General features: G+C 41.2%; 1 protein-coding gene across 1 annotated transcript in view; it reads left to right on the forward strand.

Annotated features, from left to right (window-relative positions):
- Positions 1-26,215, forward strand: part of LOC126474309 (corticotropin-releasing factor receptor 1-like) — a 260,974-nt gene that overhangs the window by 34,354 nt on the left and 200,405 nt on the right. The window contains exon 2 of the mRNA XM_050101774.1: positions 24,278-24,496. Coding sequence (XP_049957731.1) covers positions 24,278-24,496 — 219 coding nt within the window. The remainder of the gene's footprint in view (positions 1-24,277; positions 24,497-26,215) is intronic.

A 26,215-nucleotide genomic window follows, 5' to 3' on the forward strand; every position in this document is an offset into this window, starting at 1 on the left:
TTAAGGAGCAGATGGGAAAACGTAAATAAACTGTTTGTTATTTCAAAAGTAATAACCGTAACTGTTAACACATTTATCCCACTATGAGACAAGAAATTCTTTAATGAGAAAATGTTTGCGTTGTCTACGGACCCATAATGGTGTCCAGGCGCGTACTGCTTCGTCTGAAACAAATCGACGGCCACGAATGTCTCCAAAAATATGGCAATCGAGTAGGGAGATATCGGTGATATATGGAGGATGAGTAAGGGATTCCTAGAGAAACTTCTGCAGAGTGATCGAAACAACCTTCGTAACACGAGGGCTCGCCAACTTCTTGTGGGTGGACACCGCAGCCTCAATAAATTTGAAGGAAGGCATCGTTCCACCAAGCTGTATTTGAAGTTGTTCTTTATTTAAGCAATATTAGGTTCGAGCGTGGCTTATTCTCAAGTGCATGACAGACGTGAATATATCAGTCACCCTCGGCAAACAGAAACACTTTGACAGCTGTCCTGAGCACAACTACGAATGACACACATTTCTGTTTGTGGGGATAAGGAACCCACATCTGCGGTAATACGCTTGAGAATGGACCACGCTTTAAAGGAGTAACGCTTAATAACGTATAACTTCGAAATACAGCTTGGCAGAACGATGCCTTCCTTCAGGGAATTAAAAAATAGTGAGACATTTTTATCGCTGTTAACCAACAGTTTCAGTCGATAGGAAAAACTGAAAACTACGTTGCAAATCCGCATCTTAATGTACATCTATGTCCAGTACGCTGCGTGGGGTATGTACGTGCACAAGTATTTTTTGCTGTATTTCAGACCCATATGAAGCAAGAGGGAAAACATCTGTATTCCTGTTTACGTAATCTTATCTCTCTTACGCCATTCTCGTGATTTCTGCTAGAGAAGTATGTTGGTGATAGCAGAATTGTCACACTGGATTCTTTTAATATGTCTTCTCCACAATTAACCAATAGAGTTAAATATTCCTATTTAAGTTCCCCAAGTATCTGCGAGCAGTATAATTGATCGCACTGGCGAACTGTAAACGATTTGCTTTAAAAATTGCGCTGATATTTCCAGAAACCGTTCCAACAAATCTGTGTCATCAGTTCAACTGCCCTCATACGGATTTTACGTGTTCGTCCCCCGACTCATATAGTTATAGTTGGTGGTGGCTGCAGTCTACCCTTGATATGTTTAAAAATTCGGAAATGTTCATAGAAGGGCGGCTCATTATGTTTTATCTCGAAATAAGGAGAGAGTGTTGCGAATACGATGTCTCAGCTGGGGTGGCAATCATTAAAACAAAGGCATTTTTTGTTGCATCGAGATCTTGTCACAAAATTTCTAGCACTAAATTTCACTTCTGAATCACAAAATATTTTATGAGTCCCGTTTACACACGGAAAAATGATCATTGTAATAAAATAAGAGAGATTGGATCTCGCACGGAAAGGTTTATATGTTAGTTTTCCCAACGTGCTATTCAAGAGTGGTACGGTAGCGAAATACAATACGTGATTAAAAGTGTCCGAACACCTGGCTGAAAAGGACTTACAAGTTCTTGGCGTCCTCCATCGGTAATGTTGGAATTCAATATGGTGTTGGTCTATCCTTAGTCTTGATGACAGCTTCCACTCTCGCAGGTGCTGGAAGGTTTCTTGGGGAATGGCAGCCCATTCTTCACGGAGTACTGCACTGAGGATATCGGTCGGTGAGGCCTGGCACGAAGTCGGCGTTCCAAAACATCACAAAGGTATTCTATAGGAGAGGTTGAAAATACCGCTTCAGTTGTAAATTTATTTTCACGCGACCGGTTTCGGGCTATAATAAGCCCATCTTCAGGCGTCGTACTGGAAATAGCAAGAGACGGGAGATAATTTTCACACACCGCAACACACATAATTTTTTTTCTAACAAACTTTTAAAAATCATTTCGTAACCGCCAGTCGGGCTAGGCGCTGTGAAACCTATGTCCATGCGAAAGTGACACCAGACAGCACTAAGGACGACTGCCTGGGTAAGGAAATATACAAATGATATCAGCACACTTAACGCTGTGCTGTGACCTCCGAGAGCCGCGGTTGACGTGTACCAGGCGCGGTGCGCTAACTATGAGCGCAGAACAGGGAGTAGCGGATGCGAACGAGGGAGCAAATTGGTGAACCAGAGTGGCAAAAGTGCTGCCATTTATTGACGGAGAGAAGAACGCGGGGCTACTAGCCCGGTCGTTCACAATTTGAATTAGTGGTTTACATTCAAAATGAAGAAAAAAAAGAAAAAAATACACAAAAATACACGAAATAAGTTAAAGTGCATTGTTGTTGTTGTGGTCTTCAGTCCTGAGACTGGTTTGATGCAGCTCTCCATGCTACTCTATCCTGCGCAAGATTCTTCATCTCCCAGTACCTACTGCAACCTACATCCTTCTGAATCTGCTTAGTGTATTCATCTCTTGGTCTTCCTCTACGATTTTTACCCTCCACGCTGCCCTCCAATGCTAAATTTGTGATCCCTTGATGCCTCAAAACATGTCCTACCAACCGATCCCTTCTTCTAGTCAAGTTGTGCCACAAACTTCTCTTCTCCCCAATCCTATTCAATACCTCCTCATTAGTTACGTGATCTACCACCTTATCTTCAGCATTCTTCTGTAGCACCACATTTCGAAAGCTTCTATTCTCTTCTTGTCCAAACTAGTTATCGTCCATGTTTCACTTCCATACATGGCTACACTCCATACAAATACTTTCAGAAACGACTTCCTGACACTTAAATCTATACTCGATGTTAACAAATTTCTCTTCTTCAGAAACGCTTTCCTTGCCATTGCCAGTCTACATTTTATATCCTCTCTACTTCGACCATCATCAGTTATTTTACTCCCTAAATAGCAAAATTCCTTTACTACTTTAAGTGTCTCATTTCCTAATCTAATTCCCTCAGCATCACCCGATTTAATTTGACTACATTCCATTATCCTTGTCTTGCTTTTGTTGATGTTCATCTTATATCCTCCTTTCAAGACACTGTCCATTCCGTTCAACTGTTCTTCCAAGTCCTTTGCTGTCTCTGACAGAATTACAATGTCATCGGCGAACCTCAAAGTTTTTACTTCTTCTCCATGTATTTTAATACCTACTCCGAATTTTTCTCCTGTTTCCTTTACTGCTTGCTCAATATACAGATTGAATAACATCGGGGACAGGCTACAACCCTGTCTCACTCCTTTCCCAACCACTGCTTCCCTTTCATGCCCCTCGACTCTTATAACTGCCATCTGGTTTCTGTACAAATTGTAAATAGCCTTTCGCTCCCTGTATTTTACCCCTGCCACCTTTAGAATTTCAAAGACAGTATTCCAGTCAACATTGTCAAAAGCTTTCTCTAAGTCTACAAATGCTAGAAACGTAGGTTTGCCTTTTCTTAATCTTTCTTCTAAGATAAGTCGTAGGGTTAGTATTGCCTCACGTGTTCCAACATTTATACGTTTTAAAGTGCATTATGCGTAGTAAAGAAGCGTATTGAACAGGCCGCTACAGAACTGTGGTAAAACTGAGTGGAAGCGACGATATAAAATTATTAGATAAACCGTAAAGTGCAATGAAACTTTCCTTTTACATGAGTGGCATACAAGTTTTAAACTTAGTGGAGATATATAAGTGCAACGTGGAACAACGCGCCACAGTCATAAGATAAAAGAACATACACATATGCCACTCCTATTTACAAGCTCTCGTTACTGATCAACAGGGAAAGTAGCGAAACTCTACAGTCTATGCTCTCAGAAAGCAATACGCCAGTTAATAGCTAGCGGCAATAGCACTAAAAGGATACATTAAAAGTGGGGTCAATTTAAAACCTGCTAACCAGCAGTCGACAACTAATCGAAGCTTACATTAGATAAGACCTGAGACATATTTTACATCATGAAAGACAGGTAAATTTTTAATTAGTGAGGTTACAGATAATACCATAGTACTATAATGCGGCACAGTCATAGGATAAAATGAAAAACATACAAACTTTTATTAAGAGAGGACAATTTTACAGCTATGTAAAATGAACAGAGTAGACCTTGCGGACTTCACTATAGGAACCAAGTATATGCCGTACATTCTTTAAAGCTATTGATGGCCACAAAAATAATGGCAAAAAAAGGAAAAAAACACTGACCCGATTAAGAAGTATACATGTATGGCGTACAGTAATCAGGGACCAGAAAGCGAAGGAAATGAGGTTGGATGCGGCTTCAAAAAAGAAAAGTTATTCAGCAGGACTGCGTGCTTAAGCACAGTTTGCTCGTTCACAATGCCAGACGGATCACGGCAAATGCTAAGGATGATTTCTATTTCTTCTAAATGTTTTTAAAACAAATAGAAGCAACGGATGAGAATGGCTGTTGTATGGGAATTAAGGCTTCCTCGACGAATTCAGTTGATGAAATCTTCTTCGGTTATCAACCGAGTCGTGGTGTCGTGTTGTGGCAACGTTTCGACGAGTTTCTTATTCGTCATCTTCAGTCGATGTGTTGGGGACATGAACCTGCAATTTTGTCACAACACTACGCTACAACTCGGCCGCTAACCGAAGCAGATTTCAACAATAGGTATCATGTTTCCAGATTGAATTATTAACTTTGCAGTGAAGTGTGCGTTGCTTGGAACTTCATACCACAAATGACTTGTGTGGGTTAAAAGTTAGGAATGCTGTAAGAAATGAAGCTGTGTGGACCAGTCGCGAGCCGTGCCTCGAGAGCTCAGATGGCGAGTGAAGTTCCAGGTTCGAGCCCCGATACGGCACACACTTTTAGTCTGGTAAGATGTTTCAAGTGTCATATTGATTGTGTGTTGCTTAACTTTCAATGGCCGACTATTGACAGATTTAAACGATAAGCATTATAATTTGGCTGTTCTATTATGTTTACGAGACGCTATTGCAATTTAGGTTTTGTAGCCATTGTGAAGTGATTCATTACTGTCCTTTAGAAATTAGTTACGGCACATGTTGTGGTACAGGTCAAGATTATCATACTCATTATTTGGTTATAGAGGAATTGCCATGTTAATGTCACGTATATGAAATAGTCACACAGCGGACTAAATTTTTAAAGTTAAACTCATAGTTTCCTTACACACCTACACTATCAGAGTGCATCATGTGACTTGTTCATGAAGCTACAATCAGGAGGAGGAAGAGCATTAGGCTTCACTCGACGGTGCATGAGAGTGTGCGTGTGTTGGGTCCTTAGCGTAGTGTGCAGTGTAGATGTTGAGGTGCTTGCTGAACTCGCGTGGCTCCCGTGCGTTCCCCTGCTCTGCTTTACGACCAATAAAGATAAGCCAGGCCGCGGTCCGGCCAATTACAGAGCGCTGCTTCGGACGCCTGTTGCGTGGGAGGGAATACAACCACAGCGTCTGCGTGAGGCGATATATTGCTGCATTACTGTTGTAACAAGGCGAAGTTCCTCTACCTGTCGGACCCTGGGCCAAGTGTGGTCCTCCTGTGTTAAGTAATATGCATTCTGCTCACAATTCTTAACCCAAAGATGGATCCACTGGTGACCATGCCAGGACGGCAATCTCTGCACTTCGCCAATGTAGCGATGAAATGTTGCGTGATGCAGCATTTAACGAAGCACTTGCGAGATATGTGGTACTGAATAAATTTCGACATCTATATCTACGTGTATACCCTGCAAAACCCTTAGAATTTCATACCGGCCGAGGTGGTCTCGCGGTTCTAGGCGCGCAGTCCGGAACCGTGCGACTGCTACGGTCGCAGGTTCGAATCCTGCCTCGGGCTTGGATGTGTGTGATGTCCTTAGGTTAGTTAGGTTTAAGTAGTTCTAAGTTCTAGGGGACTGATGACCACAGCAGTTGAGTCCCACAGTGCTCAGAGCCATTTGAACCTTAGAATTTCATGGCAGAGGGTACTTCCCACGATATCAGTTGTCACAGCCTCTCCCCATTTCATACGCGTATGGAGTACAGGTTGAATATTTGCTTAAATGCCTCTGTGTGTGCTATAACTAGTCTAACCTTGCCTTCACGATCTATGTGATAGCCACACATCTGGGCTTGCAGTATATTCTTCTCTTAACGCTCGTTCTTGAAAATTTTCAAGTATGCTTCTTCAGGATAGTTGGCTTCTACTTTAAGACGTCACCCAGGTCCGAATTTTCAGAAATTACGAGACGCTCTCCCATAATTATGTCAATCAGACGTGTGACGATACTCGCTGCTCTTGTTTTTCATATGTTTGGTATCCCCTGATAGTTGGTATGGGCTCCATTCAGTTGAGCAGTATTCTACGATGGCTGTCATGAGTAATTTGTTAGCAGTCACCTTTGCAGGCTATGGAATTTCGCCAATATTCTACCAATGAAATGAAGTCTACCACCTGCTTTACCTACGATGGAGCCTATGTGAAAATTCCATTTAATATTCCTACAGACTGCTCCACCCAGGGTAGAATGATTCTCATTGTGTCCTATTGATAGTATATTCTCAGGGACAACGCTTTTTGTCCAGTCTGCCTTCTGTTTATTGATTTAGACAATTAAAGGTGGTAGGGATCTGTCTTGATACACAGTTGTCAGGAACTTTCTTAAGCTAAAAGTTCTATTACACAGTAGGTACAAAACAAATCCTAAACCCGCAGATGAGCAGATGATATCTGAAACATATTCGACTACTGGAAGGGCAATGCAAACTTAAAAAAGATACTGCAGCAAAACAGTAACACAGAACTTTTCTCAAAAAACAAAGCACTATTTTTCACATGACAGGCTACCAGTGACACAAAAATCAGATAAGATAGAAAACGAAATAGAAGACAGCAAAACAGAAGCCAAATTTTGATTTTTGCTTTCAAATGTTACTTCAGAAAGGAAAGTCAAGAAATGTTGGCGTTATTCGATAACCGCACCACTGGCAAAATGAGTGACGTAGTAATTAGTACAAGTGGTGTTGGAAACCAGTGTACCTCGCTGAAATGTAATAAGGCCTGTTGGAATCCCTGTCAAATTGCATACAAAAACTTGCGAATGACATTGTCAGAGCGGTCTGACTATCATTGACCGCAGAACCCTTGAAGTAATTCATGTGTCAATACACACGTCACGCACATTTACATAAAGCAAAGTCTGTGAATAAAGTCTGTGAATAAACGTTCTGAAGACACTCGTCGTCTAGGAAGGATGGTGCGGCCATTTGCATGGAAATATACTTGTGTTCAAAACTTAAGGACGAAAGTAACTTTCGCACGATGTTTCATTGCCATGTAAATAGCTCAATGAAACTCGGACCATGCATAGAAAGAACTACTACAGAATAGCGCAGATGGTAACTGAAATAAATACGTAATGGGACGAATAGAAACCTTTATTCAAAGATAATAATTACACAGCAACGCATCCCACACGTGCTGTACGGCATTTAAGTCGGGGGAACGGGGAGGCAGTCCATTCACCGAATATCCTCTCGTTCCAAGAGCTACTCTACCTGCGCAAATGGATGTGGTAGCGCATTGTCATCCGTTGTTGTGCTCTTCAGTCCAGAGACTGGTTTGATGCAACTCTCCACCCTAATCTATCCTGTGCAAGCTTCTTCATCTACGAATAACTGCAAAAACCTACATCCTTCTGAGTCGACTTGGTGTATTCATCTCTTGGTCTCCCTCTACGATTTTTACCCTCCACGCTTCCCTCGAATATTAACTACGTGCTCCCATGATGCCTCAGAACGTGTCCCACCAACCCAACAGATCCCTTCTTCTAGTCAAGTTGAGCACAAATTCCTCTTCTCCCCGATTCTGTTCAGTACTTCTTCATTAGTTACGTGATCTAACCATCTAATCTTCACCATTCTTCTGTAGCACCACATTTGGAAAGCTTTTATTCTCTTCTTGTCTACACGGTTTATCGTTCATGTTCCAGTTCCATGCATAGCTACACTCCATAAAAATACTTTCAGAAAAGATTTCCTGATACTTAAGTAGATACTAGATATTAACAAATTTCTCTTTTTTAGAAATGCTTTTCTTGCCATAGCCATTCTACCTCTTATATCCCCTCTACTTCGACTGTCATCAGTTATTTTGCTCCGCAAATAGCAAAACGCCTTTACTACTTTAAGTGTCTCACTTCCTAATCTAATTGTGGTGTCACCGCCAGACACCACACTTGCTAGGTGGTAGCTTAAATCGGCCGCGGTCCATTTAGTACATGTCGGACCCGCGTGTCGCCACTGTGTGATCGCAGACCTAGCGCCACCACAAGGCAGGTCTCGAGATACGATAGAGACTCGCCCCAGTTGTACGGACGACATTGCTAGCGACAATACGGACGAAGCCTCCCTCTCATTTGCCGAGAGACAGTTAGAATAGCCTTCTGCTAAGTCCATGGCTACGACCTAGCAAGGCGCCATTAGCCTTACCTAGTTTGAGAGTTATCGTATAAATGTCTCAAGAAGAACTTTGTACACCAACAAAGATTAAAAGTTAAGTATAAAGCAGCTACGTACTTTTCTTGCTACCATTCAATAGTTATCCTGTTCCAGAATTGACGCCAGTCGGCGTGTGTGTACGCGTGCCTTTCTTTCGGCTCCCTTCCCAGTGTGGCGTAGCAAGCTTGTTACGCCACAACACTAATTCCCTCAGCATCGCCTGATTTAATTCGACTGCATTCCATTTTCCCTGTTTTGCTTTTGTTGATGCTCATCTTATACCCTCCTTTCATTACAATGTCTATTCTGTTCAACTGCTCTTCCAGGTCCTTTGCTGTCTCTGACAGAATTACAATGTTATCGGCGAACCTCAATTTTTTTATTTCTTCTCCATGGATTTTAACACCGACTCCGAATTTTTCTTTTGTTTCCTTTACTGCTTGCTCCATTCCCAACCACAACTTCCCTTTCGTGCCCCTCGACTCTTATAACTGCCATCTGGTTTCTGTACAAATTGTAAATAACCCTTCGCTCCCTGTATTTTACCCCTGCCACCTCCAGAATTTGAATGAGAGCATTCCAATCAACATTGTCAAAAGCTTTCTCTAGGTCTATAAACGCTAGAAACGTAGGTTTGCCTTTCCTTAATCTGTCTTCTAAGATAAGTCGAAGGGTGAGTATTGCCTCGAGTCTACATTTCTACGAATGTACATTTCTACAAGTCTACATTTCTACCAAGTCTGTAGTGATCTTCCCCAAGGTCGAATTCTACCAGTTTTTCCATTCGTTTGTAAAGAATTCGTGTTAGTATTTTGGAACCATGACTTATTAAACTGATAGTTCGGTAATTTTCACACCTGTTAACACCTGCTTTTTTTGGGATTGGAATTATTGTATTCTTCTTGAAGTCCGAGGGCATTTCACCTGTCTCATACATGAGATGGGTAGAATTTTGTCATGGCTGGCTGTCCCAAGGCTATCAGTAGTTCTAAATGAATTTTATCTAGACCTGGGGCCTTGGTTTGACTTAGGTCTTTCAGTGCTCTGTCAAATTCTTCACGCAGTATTTGTCATCCATAAAAATGAAATCACGGACTCATGCACCCCAGAAAAGGCGCACATTGGAAGGGAGCAAAGTACTCCATCTTCAGACCACAAGTGATCCATTGGGATCATCCGACTACCGTGTCATCCTCAGATTAGGACGTGGATAGGAAGGTCGTGTGGTCAGCACACCACTCTTTCTGTGACCGGAGCCGCTACTATTCGATCGAGTAGCTCCTAAATTGGCATCACGAGGCTGAGTGCACCCCGAAAGGTTTGCAGCTCAGTTCTCCGATGCAACATTATGCCTCCCAACAGAACCGTAAATTCTGTACCACCAAAACGATCATGTTCTACGTTTTTCTTGAGTGCATTACATATTCCCACCTCTCGCCATATGAGGGTAAGTATGTGTGGTGTGCGTAATGTAAGACCTTCGGTACACACACCATCAGATTATTTGACTTGTCGCTCTAACGAAGTAGGCGAGTGTCAGCAATATGTTTCGTGGTCTTACCGTGACGTGTTTATCTTCTGCCGTTAGGTCAGACGATAGAAATACCACTTGCACGCTTAGAGTAGCAGATTGACGGTGACCAACTCTAAACAGAACTTGATTAATTTTCACACACATTTATTAAAATAATAAAAAATATAGACATTATGTAACTTGATTCTGGATGCTGTTTACAATTGACAATCTGAAGTTCCTTTGGTCTTGATATGTTAATCTTATTCTCACATATCTCTGATACTTGACAAAGTGTCTATTCATTTATCTTCATGGCTATGTCCAGGAATATGATAATCTTATTAGGCGCAGACTGAAACTTGACTACAGACTAATGCAGACTAATGCAGACTGATGCAGACTAATGCAAACTGACTAATCAGAGGTCTGTACATTCGTTATAATACCTCGCGCATTCGGGTATCACTGCGCGGGTGTGATCCGCGAGGAGAAAAGGTTCTACGTTAGCAGCAATCTCATTGGCTGTTACATATTAATACGCGGATCGGCGGAAGCAGAATTTGGTCCGTCTCTAAGACAGCGCCATCTCGTAGTGCGGAGACGGACGAGCGCTGCGCCTGCGCTGTTGTGCTTAGCGGGGCGCGCTCTAGTGGGAAAGTTGTGTACGCACTGACTACGCGGAACTATGTACACAACAGTATACCACTGTCGAACATGATCGTAGAGGCCTTCGGTATTCTCTTTCAACTTCTCTGCAGTTTACAGTGGATTCCCATTGTACTCTTAATGTTGTCACTATTGCTTTTAATTTCACCGAAAGTTGTTTTGACTTTTTTGTAGGTTGAATCATTTCTTCCAACGAACGTGTCTTTTTCTGTATTGTTACCATAGTAGATTCTCGGAGTGCCCTGGAAGAACCAGAACGTCCTGAAACATCAGAACGAACTGTTACCTCCCCAATGTACAAAAAGTATTTTTATCGGTCCCTCCATGTACTCCGAAACAATTTGTGTAATTAATGAAAATACCACTAGAGATGCTATGTAGAACTTGATCTAGTCCACCACGCATTCAGCTTTCATGTTAAGCCACTGGCAAACGGTTCTGAAACCCCCATAAATATGATATATACACATAAATAACTGAAATAAGTTATACCTTTTGGACGTTACATCCCTGTTGTAAGTTTCATAATCTGTCTGTGTATAGGTTGGTGAGAAACACTCTGAAAAGCTTTAAAGGCATTGTGTTGGGAAGTAATTGTTAAGAAATAAATCGATATGTTGTGCCATTTCCAAGATGTTTAGCATTGAGGTTAGCCAATCAGGTCGTTGCACGCGCAAATTCAAACACTTGCTAGCGCTGAAATGCGGTGATACATAGACATCTCTGTGTCCTTGAGTTACCACTTGTTGAAAGGCTCATTACAGTTTAAAATGTCTGTTTTTTGTAAGTTATAAATTTAAACGAGGTGAGCAAAAGCAATATTTATTCAGTTTGAGGAAAACAAACGTACAACTAGTTTCGCGACACCGTCTCCGGCAGGCTGCTTGAATTTGCGCGAGCGTCGACGTGATTGGCTAACGTTAATGGTAAATAACTTGGCAATGACGCTATGTATCGAATTTTTTTCTTAACAGTTACTGCTCTGCGCAACCTCCCCTGCAACACTGTTACAAGCTTTCCCGACTGTTTCTGACCACGGTGTACACAGACAGAATATGAAACTTACAGTAGAAAAATAATGTCCAAAAGATTAAAATTTTCTCATGTATTTCAGAACCACTTGACAATGGCGTAACATAAAAGCAGAACTCAGGAAGGGATTAATTACAGTTGTACAGAGCTACTGGAGTGGTCTTTTCATGAATAAAAAGTATTTTATAAGTGTATGAAAACAACACAAAAGACGGCAACATCTCAGGGCCAAATCGTGTTCTATAATCGTCGGTTATGTGGACCAGTTAGCAAAGAATAGTGACTCAAAAGTCATGCCTATCTTGGTACATCTCCATTATTCAGACACTTGAGATACAGTAAAGTGAAGGACTTAGGACGAATGGTAGCGATTATGAGTAACGTACAACACTAGAGGACGACCTTTCGCGAGGATGCAACCATTCTTTCCTTATAGAGCGTGCTATCCAGAGTTGAAAAATGGTTCAAATGGCTCTAAGCACTATGGGACTTAACATCTGAGGTCATCAGTCCGCTAGTCGTAGAACTACTGAAACCTACTTAACCTAAGGACATTACACACATCCATGCCCGAGGCAGGATTCGAACCTGCGACCGTAGCAGCAGCGCGGTTCCGGACTGAAGCGCCTAGAACCTCTCGGTCACAACGGCCGGCCCAGAATTGAAATCTTCGTCAATAATCAGATTGTGAAATACCACCGTAGCCCTGCGCATCTCATAGGATCAAAGTTGTAACCCATCCATATTATGAAGATTAACTTTAGGAACTGCCAGATACAAATCACTGACTCATCTGCTGTACCCATTATGCCATAAGGCAATCGTCAAATTGGGAATTTTCCTAGCCACAAGTGCCACGAACCGTGCTCGAAACCCGAAAATCTTTTCACAGTTTGCGAGATGTGTAAGAAAACGGTACATTCCTTTGTAGATCCCACAATGGAAAGATACCTAACCACAATAACAGCTTTCGATTGATTCGAAGAGAGTTGAACACCGAGCAGCTGGTGCCAGAAGTAGAAACTGTCCGCCGTTTCTTCCTCATTAGCGGGTTACCTGTCTCAACAGTCTTAATATCAGTTCTGTACTGCATATTCATCTCTTACAGTGCTCCTTATCGAACGTACTAACAGTGCCATATCACTATCAATTATGGATGTCTGTTATTTTCTATTGTTAAAGAAAACGTAAGAAAGTTCGTAAAATTATGTTTGTGTTATTCGGATTAGTATAAAAGAGCGTAGAGAATGATGAACTGAAAACTCATTATAAACACACCTTATGATAACCTGTAAACATATACGGGAACGAACGAGTGGTGCGGCCTGTGTTACTGGTTGCAGAACACAAAGGCGCTGGTCTCCTCTGACGTCGCAGCACTGCCTCTCTCTCCCGAATGGCATGCTGGTGGAACACAGGAATGGGGTAACGCAATAATCAAACTCTGACAGGTACTCGTTCATACCACTGTCAATACCACTGTGTGATTTCGTAGTTACGTCTGGTTTACCTTCCACTAATCTTGTCGTTGTGGGTAGTTGGCGAATGGTAGTCGTGGAATACTGTAGCGCGAAGTGACAGTAGGACTCGAATAGTAATTAAGTAAATTGTGTGGCAGCAGAAGAAATCACGTATCGGTGCTTGTGAGTTAGAGATACTGGTGGATCCTTCAGTGCCTCGATGTCGCAAGTGGCTGAACTCATAGGGAGTTGAAGAGTTGTGTACGTCGAAATGTAGCGAAGGTTGTATTAGTGCAGAAAACAGACCAACAACACGAGAAGGATGAGAACTAGAACAACGTATTCGCGCTACCGAAAAATCATTCAGCATGTTCGAATGTAAACTGTTCCATCTAGACATTTTGACAGAATTCTGTGGAATTCTCCACTCTAAGATCAGTTGCAAGCAGTCTATCTTTAACTGACTGTTTCAGGCATAAGGCTCATCGTAAGCTAACTTCACGTAATAAAAGTTGGTCCTGGTGTAACGCAAGACACTATTTGAGTACACCATAAAATTGCTTCAAATTACCTATCGCTTTATATATGGGTCTGCTTAATGATGTTTAACTTAACAGTTCTCATCGTGTGATTCATGTTTTTCCTTTCGTATTTCTTCTTAGAAATTATGCCCAAACGTACCAACATTTCATTTAAAGCAAGAAAAATCCTATTTTTCGCAGTTAAATAATAAGTTCTGTAGGAGATGAGTGCCATTATCCTGATACGTATAAGGTGCATTCAAAAGAAACGAACATCTGGATAACTTTCGAGATACTTTGCCTTGATAAAATTCAATTCCAGAGCTGTCTTTCTATATACACAGGTCAAGAAAATGCTCTTAAACTTTTATTTCGATGACTGGGTGTTGTGTCCTGTCCTTAGGTTAGTTAGGTTTAAGTAGTTCTAAGTTCTAGGGGACTGATGACCGTAGATGGTAAGACCCGTAGTGCTCAGAGCCATTTGAACCATCTTTTTTATTTCGAAATTTTTGTAGTGACTTTGTTTTTGCATGTTTCAGCCCTTGTATCAATATGCCAACCCAGTTCAATCACAATCTTACAAAAATATTTCACATGTGAACAGAAGCGGCACTCCATGAGGTTTCCGAATCTTATTTCATTACTCTGAACTGTGTTTAAAACTGGCCTTCAGCGTAGATTGAAATTGAATAAAAGTCAATTTAATTCCAATGGCATTTTGTAATCCTGAAGTATGGCTTGGTTGACACCACAGCAATGACCAGAGTTAGGATTTTTAAGATAGGGCCCACATTTTTCGGTAATATTGACCTGTTCCTTAAATACATATAAATTCTTGTTATGAAGAAACTAAATGAATTACTGTAATTTGTTAAGTCATACGTATGGATATATGACCACTTCTCTGTGGTAGAACCTATCTTAGTAACTACATCGTTATATTCTTTACATTTTCGCTCTTTTAAGGAGTAAAGAACTTCTCTCACGCAATTTATTTCTGTCGTGTTACATTTGTCATGACTGACCATTTCAACTTGTTTCTTAGAAAAGAGAAAAGATATCTTGCTCCCGCATTTCCTTCGAATTCTCAATATGGATTTCACACTTACGGAGCCGTGAGTCTGTGTTGTCTATTGCCACTCTATGTACAGGCATTTTCTTAAGACATCTCCGACACTTGACTGCAGACAAGTGTCACTATTTTATTCAACCTTTTTGAAGAAGGATATGTGTGGAATAAAGTTCAGAAAAATCCTAAAGTGAACCAAAGTATTCAAGTGAAATTACAGCAGTTTGTGGTTCAGTATAGCGAGAAAGTATTTTCGGCTGATGGTAAAACACTATATTGTAAGCCGTGCGACGTAAGAGTAACTGCAGAGAAGTCATTTAACGTTCAGCTGCATGTGGCAACAGAAAAACACAAACGTGGAGCACGACGGATTGAAAACGTATAAACAATATAAACAATACAGCAAATGCTCCTATGAGAATCTCGCTAATCTTATTCACCTTTCTGTGAAGAACTTGGTGCAGCTTTCCTTTGTGCTGGCATTCCATGAAGTAAACTGTACCATCAAAAATTTCGTGAATTCTTAGAAAAGTACGCAGGCAAATCTGTTCCTGCATCTTCCAACGTCAACAGAATCTACGAAAAACAGTGCAACAAATCAGACAACGGATTTCAACAAAAAAAAAAGTAGGTATCAATTGGTGAAATAAATTAAAATGTCATTGTGAGAACTTTAGATGAAAACGGTCCAGGGGAAAAGTTTCAAATACATTCTGAACATTTAGAAAATTTAATTTTTTTCAAAATGAGTAAACCATTCGACAGATCTACGGCTGCCATACGGTCTGAAGGCATTAAGCATGACAACGTACTACTATTAGTAACAGATTTGCGCCTTATGTGGTGAAAGCTGCGGATAAAGCATCATAGCATACAGTCAAATGGTGCATGTGACTTGTTTAGCTCACGCCTGACAAGAAATTCGTAGTAAATTTGTTGATGTTGACAAATTTGAACGGTATGTCGAAAAGGTATTTTTGAGAACCCCTTCAAAAATGGCTTTGAGCACTATGGGACTTAACTGCTGTGGTGTGGTCATCAGTCCTCTAGAACTTAGAACTACTTGAACCTAACTAACCTAAGGACATCACACACATCCATGCCCGAGGCAGGATTCGAATCTGAGGCCGTAGCGGTCACGCGGTTCCAGACTGTAGCGACTAGAACCACTCGGCCACTCCGTCGGCGAGCCCCTTCATGTGTTACAGCATTTAAGTTGTTAGCTCCAGACATTTCCCTACCAGGATCTCCCATTTTGACAAAATGGCGGTCCTGGATAGATGCCTGCAACTTCAACGTTGGGAAAAGCATAGCTATTTCATTCTGAAACAGGGAAACCGCTTCGGTTGACTAGACTGAAAATTAATGTCTAATGCTGAAATTTTAGATAAAACTTCGTACATACAATCAAATTTTGGATCTATTCCTGCTGCCATAACTAGTTTGGAGCAATGAATAATGCCACTAGTGAAGCAGACAGAACAAGTGAAAAAATTGTGAATAAATTATAAGCGGGTTGTGATAAAGTGAGAAAAGAAATGTGAAAAATTTGGATAAAAAGTCCTCTGTTAATCATTCAGATTTAGGTTCAAATGATACCGTCTATTTTAATTATGCTGCTATTGTATCAGCTCAAGTATAAAAAGTTTTCCAAGGTCCATGGATTTTTCATTTGAAAATTTGTACAAGTTATACATTGTACATTACAACTCTCAGATTATAAATCGATGTAAAAAGGAGGAAGGGGAAAAAAGAAAAAAATCACATGTTAACTTGAAACACTACCGGCCCTTACCAAATTGGCAATAGCCGATAACGTTAACCTTCTGTGAAGGGTTTTGCCTGGCCATGACAGTAGCCTATGACAAGGAATCTATAATTTGGTGATCGCGAAGTTAGTGAAACAGTAACAACAGCAAAGCAACGCGTTTTGAACTGGCGTTGTACTGATACTAAAGTAAGCTGCAGTTATATGTACATGTGGTCGCCAGCCTAATGAGGCAATGCGGTATCAAGTTTCATGGCAAAGCGGAAATTAATTTCCCTAAGAAAACTAATCTCACTTGATACCCTAACTAATCTCTACTAACACAGTTACTATCAATATTATATAGTAATTTGTCCTAGCAAACAACACATCAGCTAACTCTTATGCAGAACATATAACGTCCAGTAAATGTAGCTATTACACACTATCACACAATAACACATGCTACTGGCAAAAATCTACTGTGGAATATAATGAACACATACAGAAGGAGATACGAAACTAATAATAAACACTGACTGGTAATAGCATGAACTACTATTATTTTAATTAACTATCACAAAAAAGATCATGAATTGAAAAATACTGATTACTATGGGGTTCAGAAATTTGCACATGAAGTTACTCTATACAAATGTGCAGTACAATTATAATTTATAAGAAAAGGTTTGGTGCAGAATAAATGATTGTAGCGACTGCTGCACTTGCTCAGAAAGAACCTTCACTTTCATTTACCACACAAGTTAAATAGCTTGTGGAGCCCCTTAAACTGGTATGGTCTGCAGAACCGTCCTCAATTATAACTGTAGTGACAAATTTAAGTAGAATGAATACTGCCAAATGAATTCAACACTTAACACGTGGATCTAGTAACTAGTCTCTCATTGAACTCAAAGTCAAACTGCTTTTGTAAGTGACTGCACAACTTGAAAAACGACTTTAAAAAACATATACAAATAAGCAAACAGTTACAAGCTTACAAACCTGTTCAAACTGAAACAATACCCTTGTCTTTTTATAACATTTGCTTACAGACAGCTATAAGGACTTCATATTTTCTTCATTGATCATATTGATGGCAGATTCTTTTTTAATGAAAAGCTTTCTTTATGGACACACTTTAGAAAACTTTAAGGTGAAAAATTATGTGGAGTAAACCATTTACTACTGTGCAGGAAACCAGCCAAACTTCATACTCCATGAAGTAAAAAAAAACTGTAAAATGTTTTACTACCAAAGTTGCCAGTTTAATAAAAATAGAGTACTCGGAATTACAGCGGCTATAAAACTGGCGGTAAAGCAACCATGGTTCGTGATGTTAGCCAGGCCCAGATATAACATTTCTTCGCATCGTAAATTTAACCAGACAAGGCCAGTAACGATACCACGGTCGATAGGCCACTTTACATTCCATCCGAGGCTAATTTATATGCACTCAAGATCTTCTTGCCTTAATTTATACATTCGAATTGACCACAATAGCTGACCCAGGCTGCCGCTGACCACTCAGTATCACAGTCAGAACTCGAGTAAGCCACTCGCCACAAATGAATGAAGCATCTTGCGCGCCAAGTCCTCCTTTTCTAGTCCCGCCAAACTACTTCCGTAGCGGTGGGGCTTTACTACAGGTTTTATATTTCCGTTCCCTCCTTATGGACCAGTAAAATATACAGAGCTTTTACAAATTATTACACTCACGGAGTATTAAACCAGAGGTACAGTTATGATGTAATTCCTTAAAACGCCAAAATAATTAACATAATTACTCCGTACTTATCCAAACAAAGACCTTGACTATGCATGTACACTAGTGTACAGTGTTAACAGAGAACTTATACCAGATACACGTAAATCCAACGATTGTTGGTGTTACAAACTATGTTACGATAAAGTGAATAAAAAGCATACAACAACATCAAATTCCACAGTTGAACTTCCTTCTCATGTGAATTTCATTCTTAAATAAATACACTACTGGCCATTAAAATTGCTTCACCACGAAGATGACGTGCTGCAGACGCGAAATTTAACCGACAGTAAGACGATGCTGTGACGTGCAAATGATTCAGAGCATTCACACAAGGTTGGCGCCGGTGGCGACACCTACAACGTGCTGACATGAGGAAAATAACCAACCGATTTCTCATACACAAACAGCAGTTGACCGGCGTTGCCTGGTGAAACGTTGTAGTGATGTCTCGTGTAAGGAGGAGAAATGCGTACCATCACGTTTCCGACTTTGAGAAATGTCGGATTGTAGCCTATGGCGATTGCGGATTATCATATCACGACATTGCTGCTCGCGTTGGTCGAGATTCTATGACTGTTAGCAGACTGAAATCGGTGGGTTCAGGAGGGTAATACGGATCGCCGTGCTGGATCCCAACGGCCTCGTATCACTAGCAGTCGAGATGACAGGCATCTAATCCGCATGGCTGTAACGGATCGTGCAGCCACGTCTCGATGCCTGAATCAACGGATGTGGACGTTTGCAAGACAACAACTATCTGCACGAACAGTTCGACGACGCTTGCAGCAGCATGGACTATCAGCTCGAAGACCATGGCTGCGGTTACCCATGACGCTGCATCACAGACAGGAGCGCCTGCGATGGTGTACTCAACGACGAACCTTGGTGCACGAATGGCAAAACGTCATGTTTTCGGATGAATACAGGTTCTGTTTACAGCATCATGATGGTCGCATCCGTGTTTGGCGACATCGCGGTGAACGCACATTGGAAGCGTGTATCCGTCGTCGCCATACTGGCGTATCACCTGACGTGATGGTACGGGGTGCCATTGGTTACACGTCTCGGTCACCTCTTGTTCCCATTGACGGCACTTTGAACAGTGGACGTTACATTTCAGATGTATTACGACCCGTGGCTCTACCCTTCATTCAATTCCTCCGAAACCCTACATTACAGCAGGATAATGCACGACCGCATGTTGCAGGCCTTTCTGGCTACAGAAAATATTCGACTGCTCCTCTGGCCAGCACATTCTCCAGAGTCTCACCAATTGAAAACGTCTGGTCAATGGTGGCTGAGCAACTGGCTCGTCACAATACGCCAGTAATATATTTGTCCCATGAGTACACGTTTATCACCTGCATTTCTTCTTGGTGTAGCAATTTTAATGGCCACTAGTGTAGTTTATTACCATACACTGACTTACTGACTTACTTTAAATAGGATAGGACAGGATAAAAAGCGGTGGCAACACTGCCGTAACATGAAGAATGGTCACAAGGCATGCGCTCTGTCTGTAACTAATAACAGAATAGCTCACGTAGTGCAGCGAGCTCGGCGGCTTTATTTGAGTCAGTGTCTGTAAGTGCGGGAGGCCACTTCAAGCGCTCTAACAGTATTTTTAAGAAACACGAACAATACGCGTTGATACAGACTGAAGTGCCATATGATCGGAACCCACAATGCACCTGCTCAGTCGCTACCACAGGGAGGGTGAAGATTACCTTGCAATGACCATCGCTATGTGCGAAACCTGGGCTCTGTCGTACCAACCACGATTAAAGCGGCAATCCAACGAATGGAAACGCCCTGTTAGTCCTCGCCCATAGAACGTGCGCCATAAATCAGCCTGTAGCAAAGTGACAGTTGTTGTAGCTGATGATGTCGATGGGTGAATCCTACGCCACGTCATATCGCAGGGGCAGGCGGTCACTGCAACCTCCTGCGACGTCACCCTTGTCCCGCACCGAGAAGAATGCGACACCACCTTCTGACACTGCATCCAATCATCCTTCATGACAATGTGCGATTCTACACGGCGCACCCGTGCAGCAGTTCCTGCGTACGTGGTGGTGGGAGATACTGGAACATCCAGTGTCTCAGAAAAAAGGCGAAACACTGTTGCAAACACTGAATGCTGTGGTTGTTGTCAGCAGGGACAGGTCTCGTGATACAACCTTGATGCCCGCCGCCCGTTGCCATAAATGTCGAAACAAAAGTTGAAGATATTCAACTTTTATTTCGACATTTTTGTAGTGATTTTCGTTTTTATTTGTTTTTGCCCTTGTATCAATACGTCAACCAAGTTAAAATATTACAAACATGTTTCACATGTGAACAGAAGCGGCACTCCAAGAGGTTTTCCGAATTTCATTCCGTTACGCTGAACCTTGTTTAAAACTGGCCTTCAGCGAAGTTTGAAACTGAATAAAAGTCAGTTTAATTACAATTACATTTTGTAAATCTGATATATGGCTTGGTTGACGCCGTAGTAGTGACTAGGGTTAGGAATTTTAAGAATTCTAGCTACGGAAAAAACTAAAAGAATTAGTGTAATTTGTTAAGTCATACTGATGGATATATGATCACTTCTTTCTGATGGAGCATATCGTAATACATAAATCGTTATGTTCATTAGATTTTCACTCTTTCAAGGAGTAAAGAACTTTTCTCGTGCAATTTATTTCTACCGTGTTACATTTCTGACGGCTGAGCATACCAAACTGCTTGTTAGAAAATAGAAAATAAACCTCGCTCTCGTATTTCCTTCGAATTCTCAATATGGATTTAACTATTACGGAACCGTGAGTTTGTGTAGTCTATTGCCACTGTATGAGCAGGCATTTGCTTAAGCCATCTCCGATAGTGGACTGCAGAGAAGTGTTTTATTCAACCTTGTTGAAGGGGGAAGTGTGTGGAGTAACGTTCAGGAAAAATTCCTAAAATGAAGCAAAGTATTCAAGTAAAATTATAGTAGCTTATGGCTTGATATGGTGAGAAGGAATTTTCGGCTGATGGTAAAACACTGTATTGTAAACCGTGCGACGTAAGAGTAACTACAGAGAAGTCATTTAACGTTCAGATGCCTCTGGCAACAGAAAAACACAAGCGTGAAGCACGACGGATAGAAAACGTATAAACACTGTAGCGAATGCTCCTAGGGGAATGTCACTAATCCCATTCACCTTTCTGTGAAGAACGTAGTACAACTTTCCTTAGTGCTGGCATTCCCTTAAGGAAACTGAGCTATCCAAAATTTCATGAATTCCTAGAAAAATAGTCAGACAAATCTGTTCCTGTATCTTTCACGACGTCAGCAAAAGCTACGAAACACAGTGCAGGGCTGCTAGCAAAGAATGTAGGTATGAATTGATGAAGCAACGGATAAATTATAAATGTCACTGAGGGAACTCTGGAAGAAGACAGTCCACGCGAGAAGTTTCTAATAAACTGTGAACATTTGGAAAACATAAATCTTTCCAAAATCAGTAAATTATCCGACAGATCTTTGGGTGCCATATGATATGAAGGCATTAAGCCTGACAACGTATTGCTATTAGTAACGGATACTACAGCATACAGTAAAATAGTGCATGTCACTTGTTTAGCTCACGACTTACACGGAATTCATAGTAAATTAGTTAATGATGACAAATTTATTCGGTGTGTCAAAAAGGTATTTTTCAAAGCCTCTTCTTGTGTTACAGCATTTAAGTTATTAGTCCCAGACATTTCCTTAGCAGTATCTCCCATTTTGACAAAATGGGGGTTCTGGATTGATGCCTGCAACTTCAACGTTGTGAAAAGCATAATTGATTCTTTCGGTAGCAGTGAATCCGCTTCGGTTGACTAACCCAAGAATTAATGTCTAATTCACAAATTTCAGGCAAAATTTCGTACATAAAATCAAATTTTGGATTTATTACCGGTGCCATAACTGGTTTGCAGCAGTGAGAGGTGCCACTATTGAAACAGAGAGAACACGTATAAAAATTGTGAATAAATTAAAAGCCGTTTTTGATAAAGTGGGAAAAGAAATTTAAAAAGAAGCATAACAAAGAAACGAGGATTGTCGTACACAGTGTTCCAGTCTAGTGATTCTGTTGGATGAAAAGTCCTCTCTTAACCATTTAGATTTAGAATCAAATGATACTGTCCATTTTAAATATGCTGCTCTTGTGCCACATGAAGCAGAAAAAGTTTTCCGTAGCACATGGCTTTGTCACCTGAGAATAGAAAATCTTTTTTATTTGAAAATATGCACAAAGTATACGTTGTATATTACAACTCTGAGTTGATAAAATTAAATAAAGATGAGTAAGGGCAAAAAAAGATAAAGTCATAAGGTCACTATGTTCTCTTAGCGTGCACTGACTTGTTTAACTCACGCCTCACAAGGTATTTGTGAATAAAAAGCATACATCAGATTTCAAAGTTAAGCTTCTCTCTCGTGTGAGTTTTATTGTTAAATAAACAGTTTATTATCATAAACTGACTTACTAATTTTTTACATGTGTGCTCGCACTGCTTAGCAACCTTACGGATGTATATAACAGCAAATGACAACGACATATAAATGTGTCAGCATGTATAAAGCACACATAGCTTAAAGCCAAAACATGTTAGTAAACATGGTTACATAGCTGAATTTTTCATTTTGTGTAATTGGCGGAATGTCAAAATACACAACGATTTTTGTAAAATATTTTAGAAACATTCTGTATTTCAGCTGCACTTGATAATGGCCTGAGGCCGAAATTGCAATAGTGGATATAAAATGTTTAACAGTCACTGGCGTAAACATGATGTCTTTCAATAAATTTCACATGACTGTGAGTCCCAGTTATGGAAAGCGTTATTTTATTGGCCTACCAGTTTCGGCGATTTACTACGCCATCTTCAGGTCCGTTGACCGACATGTAGGAAGACTCCAACGTCGGTTCTGGTCAAAAGAGGGGCCACTTTCAAAGACTGGAATCTGTAGATTTCTCCTTGATACAGCTGTTACTTCAAACTTCATCTGCCGACCCATCTTTTGTCGATGTTGATCGCTGTTGTCTTCATGAGCTTGATTTTATTATCAATGAATCTACTGTACATAAAGTCTCTGTATGTCCACCTTTTCAGAGATGGTTGCAGGATCTCAGTTGTTCTTGTAGAATGTCAAATCAAAAACCTTTCATCCGTATAATTTCCTAACTGTTATTCTATTGAGCTACCAGTTTCGCCGATATTTTACGCCATCTTGAGTCTGTAGAAGATGGTTGAAGTGATCAATGTATCAAATAGAACTCTACAGACACCAGTCTGTGATTGTTCGCCCCTATTTTGATCGGAACCGAGGTTGGAATCTGTTTTATTCTCCAACAGTTTATTGAACGTAACTTCTTCTACAAAACAATAGCTGGCTGTACAAGAGATGTAGACGTCCGTCGATCCAGCCAGAAATGTGGTTCCTCTCGGTCGGCTGGTACTTCGATCGGCGGTGCAGTACAGCGGCTTCGGTGATATCTTCTCGGACACTCTGCTATAGCAGTTGCCATTAGCAGCGGATGAAGACTGGTCTGTCTTCGACCGGCCCGGCCTATATAGTGAGCTGGAGCCAATAGAAACCCGGCGTAGGAATCCGTGGCCGGATATGTAGCGGCGACCTCTGCAAGGAAAGGTTCCTATTAATCGACTGGAATATTCGACGTGTTCACCTGATGTCTTCACCTGTTTGGCTGTTGGTTTGTTTCCCTCGTAGCGTGGCTGTTATGCGGTGCTGCCTGCTATTTAGGGGAACCCGATGGCAGACAGTACAGAATCTTGCTACACGTCGTTCAGGGGGCCTGAAGATGATATATCGTCGTAACTGGTAGCCCAATAAAATAACAATTGGAAATTAGATGGCTCAAAGGTATTTGATATGATATTCTATACGAACAACCGAGAACCCCCAGTCATCTCTGGAAAGACGGACATACAGAGCCTTTGTTTGTCGGTGGTGAGCCAGCTTTTGGTGTAGCAGCAGTGGTGCTAAGTGCTGTGTTGGTTGCTGGTCCGGCAGGTGGCGTGTGCTGCGGCGCTGCTGAGTTGCACACCCGGGGTGTGGGCCGGCCTCTGCCTGCTGAGGGACCTGCCGCTCGATCCGGCCGCCTTCTCAGTGCAGGCGTGCGGCCGCTGCTACAACTACTCTCTGCCACACGCCTTCCGGGGCCGTCGCTGGCCGCTCCTGGCGTTGCCCGGGGACCCGGGGACACTCGTCCTCCAGCGCGGAAACCTTACCGTGAGTTCTCACAGGATATACACCCAAATACTTTCTGACAGGTCTGTGGGCTCAGCGCCATTGCTGACGTTGTCGAACGACATCTGCAGTAAAAGCTATATTTTAAATAGCAGGATGAATATCTATTCCAATGCCAACCAATTAGATAATCTACAGGATTAATTTCATCATGTCCATTCTACCACAGCTTCATTACTATGTTTGCGTCACTAATGTTTAAGTGTTTGTGCTGCAATGACATCAGCTGCTTGTGAATTATGTGCCAGACCGGGACCCTAAATCGGATTTCTCGCTCATCGCGAACAGCTATCCGAGCGCGCCTCCAGGACCAATCCAATCTTCCATTTCGTGATTCCTGCATAGGGATATGATATATCATCAATTTAGGCCATAGAGGCATGCATTCATTTCTGCAGGACATGGTATTGTGAAGATACAGAAACTTTATAAACATTGATACTGTATCATTAATGATGTATCCATTCCTGAATGGGCTAAAATGACGATATAGTATTCGTCTTCCTGTGCGGGGATCACGAATTGTGCGAGCATAAGAGTTGAGGCTATGTGACATGTGGAAGTTTGGATCGGTCCTGGAGGTATGCTCTGACAGCCTAAGTGGTTCAGCCGACGGCTCACAATAACCGGGAAAACCGGGTTCGAGTCTCGGTCTGGTACAGAATGCTCGTGTATCGCAAACAGCTGAGGAAGAATGCAAATCCGTTTTGTAGTTATTATGTTTAGGTGATTTTAAGTCTGAAGACTAATTGAACCTCTCAATTTCTCCAATTTTACCTGGTCCCTCCCAATTCCCATAAGAATTCCATCCCCCTCTCCAAAAACCACCCTTCCTTATATTACCAAACTGATTATTCCTCAGTGCCGCAAGATGTATCCTGTCAAACGATACATATTTTTAGTCAGGTTGTGCCAAATATTTCTTTTCTCATCAGTTTCATTCAGAGTGCCTTCAGTAGTCACCTGATGCACCCATCTAATCTGCAGCATTCTTCTGTAGTGTAACAATTCAAAAGACACTGATTTATCCTTGTCTAAATTGTTTATTTTCCCCGTTTCACTTTCGTAGAAGGCTACTCTTCAGATAAATTCCTACAGAAAAGAGTTTCTACCACTTTAATTTATATTCAATGTCTGCAAATATCTCATTTTCAGAAACGTTCTTCTTGACGGTCCATATTTTATATCCTCTCTGTTTCGGTTGTTGTGAGTTATTTTGTTGCTCAGATAGCAAAACTCATCTATTAATGTCTCATTTCCTAATATAATTTCCTCAGCAGTGATTGATTTAATGCAACTACATTCCACTGCTCCAGTTTTATTTTTCTTATTATCCATATTATAGCCTCTCAAGAGACTATGCATTCTATTAAACTCCACGCTCATGATTCTACTGTGTCTGGTATGATTATGATGTTACCGGTAAACCTCGAAGTTCTTATTTCTTCACCCTATTATTCTGCATTTCACTCTCAAGGGCTTGACAGACGGTGCATAACATAATTATTGTTTATCTCTGCAGCCCCGATCTGGAGCCGCACGTGGAAAAACTAACACCTAACTCATTCCTTGAAAACTATGCTTTCTCTTATTTTATTACTGTCGAGTGGGAGGAAATGAAAAACACTTTTTCAATGTCTGAAGTCTGGTTTCGTTTACTCAACCGTGATATTTTCATCCATGATGCTGGTGGTCGTCTTT

The sequence above is a fragment of the Schistocerca serialis genome, chromosome 4 (genome assembly GCF_023864345.2).
Source record: "Schistocerca serialis cubense isolate TAMUIC-IGC-003099 chromosome 4, iqSchSeri2.2, whole genome shotgun sequence".
Classification (NCBI taxonomy): domain Eukaryota; kingdom Metazoa; phylum Arthropoda; class Insecta; order Orthoptera; family Acrididae; genus Schistocerca; species Schistocerca serialis.